Source organism: Euphorbia lathyris, chromosome 1 (genome assembly GCF_963576675.1).
Source record: "Euphorbia lathyris chromosome 1, ddEupLath1.1, whole genome shotgun sequence".
In the NCBI taxonomy this organism is placed as follows: domain Eukaryota; kingdom Viridiplantae; phylum Streptophyta; class Magnoliopsida; order Malpighiales; family Euphorbiaceae; genus Euphorbia; species Euphorbia lathyris.
This window is the reverse complement of record NC_088910.1, coordinates 57,900,596-57,912,812: the sequence shown is the minus strand read 5'-3', so window position 1 is coordinate 57,912,812 and position 12,217 is coordinate 57,900,596. Positions and strand designations below refer to the sequence as shown.

The window sequence follows — 12,217 nt, the reverse complement described above, 5'->3', positions numbered from 1 at the left end:
ATTTGTATCTTATCTGAAATCCCAAATTCTAGTATATCCAGGTGGCAAACACAAGTTAAAAGTAAAGAAGAAAAAGCAGTTATAGAGAAAGAAAAGAATGGTATAACATACATAATGATAATAGAGGAAAAAAAGAAATACAGGTCCCAAGACAGGCAAATGGTAATAGTAGTTGGGTTAATAATAACAGTAGTTAGTAGTATATATGTTGTATTGTAAGTGGTATTTTCTGAGGATCATGTAATATAATGGATCACACCCGAGTCCACTTCTCCTGCCTTGTTTCTCACTCACTTTATAAACCTTGATCACATCTTCTGTTTTTCCAATTTCATCTTCTTCTCCCTTTCTAAATTTCTCTCCTCTCTTTTAATTTGTCTGAATCTGAGATGATGCCCCCTCACCAGCAAGACACTAATAGTAATTCTACTCCATCACCACCACCACCACCTAACATTAACATCATGCTCCCTAACTGGCCTGAAACTACTACTGTTTCTGTTCATGCTGAGCCCCCTTCCCCTCTTTCTTCAATTCACACTAACCCCTCTCCACCACAACTTCAATCCCCTAATCATCAACCTCACCAAAATTCATCAACATTCTCTGTTTTACGTGAATCCTTACGTCCTATTACACTTAAGGTACCTTTTTTAATTACTTCCATATTCTTAAGCGATTGATTCTAATCTAATTTATGATTTCTGCAGTTTGAAGAAGTTGCATATAGTGTTAATTTGTCTGGAAAAACAAACACCTGTTGTTTACCAAATGAACCAAAAACAACAAGGAGTGTCCTCAATGGTGTCACCGGGATAGTTCGTCCAGGGGAGTTACTAGCAATGTTAGGCCCATCAGGAAGCGGCAAGACTACTCTTTTAACAGCTTTTGCCGGAAGGCTACCGGGAAAGGTCTCCGGCAGAATAACATACAATGGCCAGCCGTTTTCTAGCTTCATGAAGCGTAAAACAGGGTTTGTTACACAAGATGATGTCTTGTACCCTCATCTAACAGTTTTAGAGACCTTAACATATGCAGCTCTTTTAAGGCTGCCCAAAAAGCTCACCCGTGAAGAGAAAATAGAGCAAGCTGAGGTTGTGATAATGGAGCTTGGTTTGACCCGGTGTAGAAATAGTATTGTAGGCGGGTCTTTGTTTCGTGGGGTATCCGGGGGAGAAAGAAAACGGGTCAGTATTGGTCAAGAAATGTTGGTTAACCCGAGTTTGCTTTTGCTTGATGAGCCTACTTCTGGTCTGGACTCTACCACTGCTCAACGTATAGTTGCTACTTTAAGAGGACTAGCTCGCGGTGGCCGGACGGTTGTTACCACCATTCATCAGCCTTCAAGTAGGCTTTATATGATGTTTGATAAGGTTGTGGTGTTGTCCGATGGTTGTCCGATTTACAGTGGGAAAGCGGGTCGGGTCATGGAGTATTTCGATTCAATTGGTTATCCACCCGGTTCTAATTTCATGAATCCTGCTGATTTTCTCCTTGATCTTGCTAATGGTAAGCTATTCCCATCATATTGCTTACATGATTTCTACCAAATTTTCTTTCAGTTGATAACTTCCTTTTTCTTTTGCCTCTTTTAGATCACTGCTTTTATTCACTTTGAAAAGTTCTTTAAATAGTGTTTATTTCAAAGAGAGTTCTTATTTTAATTTATTTTATAAATCTAGTAAATAAAAACATAACTCAACCAAAAATGAGAGAGATTAATACAAAATTTTCCTGAGCTAAATTTTTTTACAATACCGTGATCATATAATACGTGGTATATGTATATCACTTTTCATTAATGAGGTATATTACTCGAATTGTACTAAACTATTTTTTTTTAATAAAGAATGGTCATCCAACGTTGAATATAAGATTGGTATTTAAAAAGGAGGATTGTCTCTTGTATACGAATTCATTCATGTAGCAAAGTGAAAAATGCAATAAAAAGAGGTTCCATATTGAATTTATTCCATATTATTTGATGGTAATGTGATGATTGAGGTAGTCTGGATTGATCTGAAGAGGCAAAATAGTTGTAAAGCGAAGTTGTAGGTCACAGAAAACATGGGTTGTACTTGTAGTAGGAAAGACTTTTATGTTATGGATAGATGTATAATTAATGTAGAAAGTTGTATCCTTAACTATGTATGCCATGAAGCTTACGGTTTCATGCTGTCAACCTCAAACTAGCCGACATATATCTATGTAGCTGTTAAATTAATTAAAGCTTTTGGTGTTTTATATGTTTAATTATATCCCATTAAAGTTAAAAAGCTTCTGATTCCGATAATTTGACAAAGATAGATGACCCATCACCACCAATTAACCCCTTTCCTGGAATTTCTTCAATTTGTTGTTAAAATGAAAAATCCAATGATGATTTATTAATTAGTGTGATGAATTATGCAGGAATAATTCCTGCGACGAAACATGATGAACAAGTGGAGAATAATGGGAGATCAGAGCATCATCATGAGGACCAAAATGCAATAAGACAGTCTTTAATATCATCATACAGGAAGCACTTGTATCCTAGTTTGAAATCTGAAGTCACCCAAACTTTTCAGGACTCTTCATCATCACGAACTTTATATTCAATAAGAAGTATGCTACTGTCCTGTGCCTCCACTGATTTGTTATTACATTTTCATAACCAGCAGTGGAGAGGTAATGTAATGCGTTAGTGGTGTATTTCAGATAATGATGATCAATGGACAACCAGCTGGTGCCAGCAATTCCTAGTGCTCTTGAAAAGAGGATTGCGAGAGAGGAAACATGAATCTTACTCTGGCTTAAGGATTTTCCAAGTCATGTCTGTTTCCATTCTTTCTGGACTTTTATGGTGGCATTCTGATACTGCCCACATTCAAGATCAGGTTTTCTTCAAGGATTTTTGCATTCTATTATGTTGCACGGATACTCCTCTTTAATAGCATTTCTGCTTTTTGTGTTCGTGTTCGTGTCTGTGTCTCTATTGTTTCATTATGCGTTTTCATTTGAAAGCAAAGCTATTTTTACAAAGGTCGTGTTTTACGCTGTCAATTTCAGTATCCGTATTCATGTGAGCTCAGGTAGGTAACAAAAACTTTTAGTTGAATCATATTTTGACATGAACCATCTAAGAGATTTGAAGTACATGTATTGATTATTATCTACATGTATCTGTTTCATAATTTAATTATTCACATAAATATAGTTTTTCGGTATCTATTTCTGCTCCGTTTCCGTGCAACATAGCTAATTAATGATATTTTTTTTTGTCTAACAGGTTGGACTTCTGTTCTTTTTCTCTATCTTTTGGGGATTTTTTCCTCTGTTCAGTGCAATATTCACATTCCCACAAGAGAGGCCAATGCTAATAAAAGAGCGTTCGTCGGGCATGTATCGCCTTTCCTCGTATTATTTTGCGAGAATAGCGGGTGATTTGCCAATGGAGCTAGTTCTGCCTACAATCTTTGTAACAATAACATACTGGATGGGTGGACTCAAGCCTTCTCTGCTCACATTTGTACTAACCCTTTTAATAATCCTATTCAATGTGCTAGTATCACAGGGCTTAGGCCTAGCCCTTGGAGCCATATTAATGGATGTAAAACAGGCAACAACATTAGCCTCAGTGGCAATGCTTGTGTTTCTCTTAGCCGGCGGATACTACATTCAACACATTCCTCCATTCATAGCTTGGTTGAAATACATATCGTTTAGCCACTATTGTTACAAGTTGCTTGTCGGGGTACAATACTCGGCTAACGAGGTTTATGACTGTGGAATGGGAATGCCTTGCCGGATTATGGATTTTCCCGCGATTAAGTACTTGGGACTTGATAATAAATGGTGGGATGTTGGTGCTTTGCTTGTAATGTTGGTGGGTTATAGGCTTCTTGCTTATGTAGCTCTAAGAACAGGACAACCTCACTAACCACATGTGTAGATATGTTGTAATTAGTTTAAAGGTTCAGTTCATTTGATCAGTATAGTTACCTGGTGGAACAAGGATAGATTTTTTTTCTCTCCGGGTAGCTCAGATCAGATCATATGATTTTGAACTCTTTCTGATATGCATTATTTTATAAAGCTAAGTTCTTTCCACAAATTTATGGTGGATTCTGATCAATATCTCTGAAAAGTTTTGTAGCATTTGTTTTCCAATTACATACCCAGTGTATTGGATCACTAATTATGTACTTATGACTTATATATATGAAAATTCCTCCCCTTTTTCAAGTATATATGTTGTCATATTTGCCCACTATTTCACATTGATTATTTATAGAAACAAACAAAAAATTAAAATAATAAAAAAGATTGATAAGGTCTAATTTTGCTCTTAAACTTTGTTTGCTGGGATTAATGTGGTTGAAAATAAACATCATATTTCAGTTTATTCCACAATTAAGCACTTTTTAAAGTAAGTTAGTTCAAAAGTGAGAAATTGATTGATGCTTCTTTAACAGTCTTGTTACACTAATTTAAGTAAAAAAGCCAAATCAACACCTCAAATATACTTTTAGAATAAATGGAGCCTTCATCCCAAAACACGAGAAATTTTATTAAGATACTAGTTGCAATCAGACTGTGTATGTGCAGTCTCGATAGGTCCTGTGGCCAAGCTTATGGAATCCATCCGGCCGCCGATGGTTTAAGAGTTGCATTGATGTGACACTAATCTACTGGAGAAATGGTTGAATTTGCAAGCCGTTTGAAAGGAATTACCTTGAATTGTACATAATTAAGATAGCGCATACACAGTTTCAAGTGGCCATGTGTATATGTGATCATGTCCCACGGATATTTTATGTCAATATGTGGACTTTGTGATCTGTAATTTCGAACCATACATCGAATTCGAGCACAATCAGTATCGCCAAACTCATATCAAGACACTCTACGCACTTTATGATGACACCTAAGTTTGAAGCTTAATCCTAGAAACAATTAAAGTTTTAGTTAAAATTCGGATTCGTCTTGAACTTCTAAAGAGTGTAACTTGCTTGTTATAGTTCTAAATAAGGCCTAGTCAATTGCATTGGAACGTTTTCACTAAGTACTACACATTTTGTAGATTCTCGGACCTTGGCTAGACTCGATCAAAAATTGACTTTAAGCATAGTTTATTCGATCAACACTTTTATAGAGCATAATTTTTTTATTATACAAAACGCTTTTGACAAATATTACACTTCTCATGGATATTTAAAGCCTAATTCGGACTCATCCAAGAACCGAATGCTTCTAGATCAATTGCGGTTAGCCAATTTCTACAACTCTAGAATTTTTCTTCTATAAACGCTATGCAGTAGTCTTTTGTATCATAGAAACGTAAAAAAAAAAAAAAACAAAAACGGTATTTAAGAAATAATTGTTTTTTAGCAAAAGAACAAATGCAAAAATGAGAGTAGTTACACTGAAATATTGTTATTTCAAATATTTTTTCCTATAGAATTCCTCCTTTTAGGAATATTTTGGGCCAAGGAAAATGGGCCAAAAATAATTCCACATACATGAGATGTATTAATTTGTTGAGAAAATTACACTATAAGTTTTTATTTATTTTATGATATTAGTAATTTTTATTTACTCAGCGATTGACTAAATAAAAACCACTGCATGACTAGATTTAATCAGTTATAGTTAGATTTAAGTTTATTAAAACTATCGTAACGTTTAGATTCATTCCTTTTAAATCTAATAGTAACAGGTTAAATTCACTTCAGCAGATTAATGAGCAAGTGAAAACCACCGCATATGTTATTATTTGGGTTCTTTACATTAAATTTATAAATATAATAATATTTATTGTTTATTCAATATTTGCCATTTAATTAGTATAACATCAAAATATCAATCTTTATTTTACAAATGTCAAATTCTTTAAGTGGTTTAGTGGGTGAAATGGTGGTGTAAATTGTTAACCGCCAAACTTGATATAATTCAAAATATTTATTGACAAAGTTATAGATAAATTTTAAATTTTGAATTTCACTATAAATTCCCCTTGTTTTTTTGAATAAAGGTTGGGTGATATCCAATATGATTAAAAGCAAAAGCTTAACAACAGAGCATCCAGAAAACAACAACTAAACAAAACGGAAAGAATCCCTACCTAAAGCATTATTGCGAAGGAGAAAAAAATAAAAATCCGGAATTCCATCCAACCAACAAAAATCCGAACTAACTCTACCAAAATCAGCCAGCTTATCCGCAACTTGATTACCTTCCTTGAACACATGAGAAAAAACTACTTTCATCTGTAACATATGCTCCAAACAGTTCTGCCAATCCACCCTCATAGTCCACGGAACCATCAATCGAGAACGAAACAAATGCACACCATAAGAAGAATCACTCTCAACCCAAAGCTAGCGCCACCCACGAGAAAAAGCATAAGAAATTGCAAATAAAACCGCCTGAAGTTCAGCCATGTGCACTAACACACAATCTAGCAGAAAAGCATAAGATCCCAAAAAACCACCCGTGTGATCCGTAAAAACCCCACCACAACCCGCCAAGCCAGCCACAACGGAAGAATCGGTGTTTGCCTTAACCCACAACGGCGGCGGCGGTTGCCAACGAACCGTAATAATCCGAGGAGCACGACTGTACCTAGGCTGCAGACCCAAATTCAACAAAATATTCCTCTCCACCACTGAATTCCAAATGGTGCCAAAACCAAGAGAATCCGCACCTCTAATAGCCGCCCAAAGTGAGCGCAAACACAAATAAATATTAGGAAACTGCTCACCAAAAATACAATCATTCCTGGTTTTCCAAATCACCCAAACTGCATTTACAATTGCATAATACCACAAACATCTTATTTGAGAGCTAAAGCGATGAGCAAAAGCATGATGAATAAAACTTGACAAAGAAAGCGTTAGATCCAGTCGACGACCAAAAAGTAAAGAAACGCTAGCCCAAACCTGCATAGCAAACGAACAATGAACCAATAAATGATCCAAAGACTCACAATTACAATAGCACTGCGGACAACGAGAAACAATTTGCAAACCCCTAGCTCGGAGAGCATCTGGCGTTGGAAGACAACCCAAAAATTCACGCCAACACACCATTGAATGAGAAGGATGTGTAAAAGGCCGCCAAATCCCCGAAAAAACCGAATTCACTGCAGAAGGAGGACGAAGCCAAAGATAAAAGAGCCTAGCAGAAAACACACCACTACTAGCAGACCGCCAAAAACAAATATCATCAGACGGACCGTTGCCCCGAATATTATTAATTTGGTGAGCAAGAGCATCCGGGAGGTCAGGAAGGTCATGCCAAACCTCATTAGAAAAGAAATCAGAAACTTTAGCCGAAAGGTTCGATGGCAGTGAGATGCCCAATGTTGGGGTTTAGTGTCCTATAGACAATTGTTCTAGGATACAAACTTAATGTAAATAAAGTGTTCTTTATATCATTTGTTTTAATGAGATATATGTTTTATAACTATATAAAGGCAATCCCTTTTAAGCACTAAATAAAGTCTAATAAAAGGAAATCCGTAAGTTCGTTTAAAGTGATTATAAAGTGTTCATACAAGCATGAAGTGAGACGAAACTTTATAATAAACTTAAAACCACCCCAAGTCAAGCAATATGTTTAGGATTGACATATCGCGGTTGAGACTTGCATGTAACAATGTCTTCTGTCCGACAGAAAGCTGATCTCACAAGCTTCATATATATAGATATCTAGACAGTTACATGGATCCGATGAAAAGTACTTCATTAGGATTGGGGACCCGACTTGAGATAACAGGATGGGTAGATTCTTCCTTGTCACCTGTTCATCTCATTGGTATTAATAGGTATAAATAATCCTCAGACTCAAAGGAATGTTAATTGGTATTCTGGATTGCGGAATGTGACGCTTTGACTCTGTTGTAACACGATCCTTAACAGAGATGACTCTGGGGTGTGAACAGCAGACGTTGGGTATCATAGGAAGTGATTATGGGATTGTTATACATTGGATTGAGCATTTATCACTCCCGATAAATGGGAGATATGTCCATGGATCGCTTGTGGAAGTCTTGACTCTAAATCCTTGCAAGGTGATAGCTTAAGAATGAAATGAGATTTCTCTTAACCTGTCTAATTGGAGTTGACTCGGCCAGAACAAGTAAAACGAACGTCTCGCTATATGTGACTTGACATTACCCATAGTCATAAGATTTAGTTCAAGGACGTAGTTGATAAAGGATCGAATTATACCGTAACTAATACGGAAAGGTCAACGACAGAATCAACCTGTCTTCTTATAGCTCTAAGGGAATGATTACGGACTTGCTAATCACATACTCTGTACATCATTCCGTTATGCAAAGATTAAATATAATTCTTTGAAAATTAATTAATAAAGTTGCATACGGCTAGAAGCAATAAGAACCTAATGGGTCACACATAAGACTTGGAACCCAAAAGAGAGACATATGCTAATTAATTGACGGAAGCCCAATTGAGCCCAATAAGGCCCAATTACCAAGGGGGGTCAAAATTTATGTATACTAGATACATAAATAATTAATTTGATTTTATCAATTCTAAATAGATTGGGATTGTGAATTAAATTAATTAAAGGATAAATAAGTTAGGAGTTTTAATTAGATTAAATTACTCCCATTATTATCCAATAAGGTTATTATTATTATCTTTTATATTTAGATATATTAATAGATAATAATTAAGAATTCTATTCCGAATTAAATTCCTATTCAGTAACCTAATTCTATCTAACTAGGGATTAGATACAAGAGAGATTATAAATACCCCCATGTGATTTTCGAAATTCACTATTGATTCCAGGAGAGAGAATTCGAACCCCCCCTAGCCGAGGACGAGATTTCACCGCTTCCTTCCGTTCAATTGATTTTCATCTCTTTCTCTTTATCCTTGATCTTGTGTTGATTAATTAGAGACAATCTACTTTGGTTGTTAATAAACGGTTGATTCTAACTTGATCTTCTGTTGTTTTGTGCTCGGGAACTCGAAGTAAGAGTTGTGGGCACTTCGTTTGCAACGGTAGATAGAATATCTAAAAGGTATTTCTTCTTATCCCTCTTTGTATGAAATAACGGTTAACAGATCTTGGGGTTAATGCAAATAGGTTAAAATTTTTATATTTCCGCTGCTATACGTTAGCCTATTTTCCTTCAGTGGTATCAGAGCCTGCGTTAAATCCGTTATTTCATATATGAAAATTTAGAAGTTTTTCAATCAGATTGAATAAATATTTATAGTTAGGTTAATTAACAAAACTGTTTTGATTAATTAGTTCTAAAAGATAAATAAGTTTTAATTAATTGTTAATTAAAATAAGTTATGCACATGTTCCTAATAATTTTGGTTGATAATCATTATAACAAAATCTATTAGTTTTATGGTTAGATTGATAAAATCAGTTTTATTTATTCTAAAATATAAAACGGAAAATCTATGATAGTTTTTCCTATTTTCTGAAAATCGTTTTAAAACCGATATATATATATATATATATATATGTTTTATTAAAAAAAAAAATTACAGCAGTTCGGGTCGCGCCTTATGGCGCGACCCGACTACTGTCGCGGTTGCTACCGTGCGGCAGCAACCGCGCGCGGTGCCTGGCCGCCACTGCCGCAAGGCAGCGGCGGGTCAGAGCCTAGGGCTGCTGCCAAACGGCAGCAGCCCAAGCTCGGACCCGGCCCGAGACCCACTTAATTTTAAATCGTTTAAAATTAGTTTTATATATATATGTATATGTTTCAGAAATTAATAGTTTTCTGTTTTGATTATCGAATGAAAATTTATTTAAAAGTTTGTTTTACCTATTTGTAAATCAAAAAGGTTTTAAATGAATTCAAATCAAAATAATTGGGACGTGCATAATTAAAGTTTTGTATAGTTATATTAATCTAAGTTTAATATAAAAGGATACGAAACTGTTAGAAGTAAAATTGGATGAAAGTTAATTTGATGAGTTAATGTGATTAACCTAAATATTATATAAAATACTTATGTGATCAACCAATTAAATTTATTTAAGTGAGTCTATGCATGTTTGAAGTTATGGACATATTTGGACCCTCTTTTAATCTTTTGGTATTTTTGAAATAGGGTCTGCGAGTCCTGCCTATCTACTATCTATTGTAATTTATTCTCTCATTTAATTCCCTTCAATTCAATTGAAGTTTTCTTTAGTAGAATAGAAATTAATATGTAATTTCAAGGCGCCATGGAGAAGACGGAGGACCTAAAGAGAAATATGTAATAGTTAGTATTTCCCTAGGTTTGGCCTTTTATTCCGTCTCTGGCTCGACGGAATAATTTAGATAATATGTCCATAACGCCAATGTATGTGTCTGATGTATGCTAAAGCAAATCAAGACTAAGTTAGATTATAAGACCTAAAATAAAATCTCTCATTAAAAAGTTAAGTAAATAAACAAGTTATTAAAATCTGTTGCCCCTCCCTAATATTATAATTCAGCCGGCAGTACTGGGGGCCTTTGGATTGTTGAGCAAACTCAAGCTCGGGTCTTACGGTAACACCTGAAGTATCGAAAATCACTTTTCATGAATATGGGGTAATACTTAAATTAGATTATGATAATTGGATGAGCAAACTCATGTTGTCATAAACTAATGGGCAATATGGTTGGGATTAATGTGAATAGCATATTAGTTACTAATGTGGTTAGTAACCCAATAACCTAGGAATCACATTAAAGATGTGATTGATTACATGAATCTACCTAACGAATGAGACTAGCTTGTTGAGCAAACTCAAGGCGAAATCTCAGGAGTTAGGATCCTAGCTCACTAAAGGATTTGTGAAATTCTTCGAATTAATATGGAGGGCTATTAATTTGGCAAAATAGTGGGAGCAATCTAAAATAAACTAAAAGGCCTATAAATTTTAGATTGATATACTTTAAAGCAAATGAATACATACGTTTACTCTTTCTCACTCTCAGGTTTAATTAAACACTCTTAAAATCATGACTAAAACCAATCTGCAAAACATTCTTACCGATAACAAGTTGAATGGTTCAAACTTCACCGACTGGTTTCGTAACCTCAAAATTGTTTTGAAGTTCGATAAGATAGGGTATGTATTTGATACATCGATACCCCCTATCCCTGCTGATGATGCTCCCATCGAAGAAATTGATGCTTACCAGAAGCACAAAGCCGATGATGATCATGCGGGATGCATCATACTTGCATCGATGACACCGGAATTACAAAGGCAACATGAGGAAATGGATGCCTATTCCATCATCATGCACCTTAAAGAACTGTTTGGGAAACATACTAGGTGCGAATGCTACGAGATATCCAAGTTATTATATCGTAGCAGGATGCAAGAGGGCACATCCGTCATGACACATTGTATCAAGATGATTGGCTATATTACCAAACTTTCTAGTATTGGATTCGCGATGGATAACGAACTAAGCATAGACTTAATTCTTCAATCCCTACCAGATAGTTATTCACAGTTCATTATGAACTATAAGATGAATGACTTGCAAACCTCTCCTGAAGAGCTTGCAAATATGCTCAAGTCAGTTGAGCCCAATATGAAAAAGGACAAGGCAATATCAGCTCTTGTCATAGAGGGATCAAAGAAAAGGAAAGGGAACTTTCCCAATCCTAAATATCCCAAGAAAGGCAAGGGATCCATGCCCACTAAAGCTAAGGGAAAGGAAGTGAAGAAGCCCAAAGGAGAGTGCCACTTCTGTGGTAAAGACGGGCATTGGAAAAGGAACTGCAAGGAGTACCTAGCCACCCTCAAGAAGGGAAAAGGCAGTGCTTCAACATCTGGTATGTTTTATATTGAAATAAATACAGTTTCAAAGTCTGAATCTTGGGTACTTGATACCGGATGCGGATCTCATATTTGTACAAATATGCAGGAACTAAATCAGACTAGGGAACTGAAGAAAGGAAGCATAAACTTGCGAGTAGGAAATGGAGCAAGAGTTGTCGCCCTCGCAATTGGAGATTATGTTTTAAATTTGCCCTCTGGGCTTGTAATAGAATTAAGGAACTGTTTATACGTTCCACAAATGTTTCTTAACATTATTTCTATTTGCCGTCTTGTTGACGACGGTTTTCATATTTCAATAAAAGACAAACGTTGCGATTTTTATAGAGATTCGATCTTCTATTTTTCAGGAATATCACAAAATGGGATTTATGTGTTAGATGACAAAATTTCTGTTTTCGCA

At 35.5% G+C, this 12,217-nt stretch overlaps 1 protein-coding gene across 1 annotated transcript; it reads left to right on the top strand.

Moving 5' to 3' along the window:
- The first annotated feature begins 246 nt into the window (after window positions 1-246).
- Window positions 247-4,230, top strand: LOC136234445 (ABC transporter G family member 21). The gene is made up of 5 exons (XM_066024115.1): window positions 247-644; window positions 711-1,509; window positions 2,413-2,607; window positions 2,701-2,879; window positions 3,272-4,230. Exons 1-5 carry the CDS (start codon window positions 390-392, stop codon window positions 3,920-3,922), a joined length of 2,079 nt encoding a protein of 692 aa, XP_065880187.1. The 5' UTR covers window positions 247-389; the 3' UTR covers window positions 3,923-4,230.
- Window positions 4,231-12,217: the final 7,987 nt, after the last annotated feature.

Bases quoted from the DNA above. Each gene is read 5' to 3' on its own strand.
- LOC136234445 (XM_066024115.1), top strand. From the start codon at position 390: ATGATGCCCCCTCACCAGCAAGACACTAATAGTAATTCTACTCCATCA. The intron at 645-710 runs GTACCTTTTTTA...TGATTTCTGCAG, and splicing joins TACGTCCTATTACACTTAAG to TTTGAAGAAGTTGCATATAG. The intron at 2,608-2,700 runs GTATGCTACTGT...GGTGTATTTCAG, and splicing joins AACTTTATATTCAATAAGAA to ATAATGATGATCAATGGACA.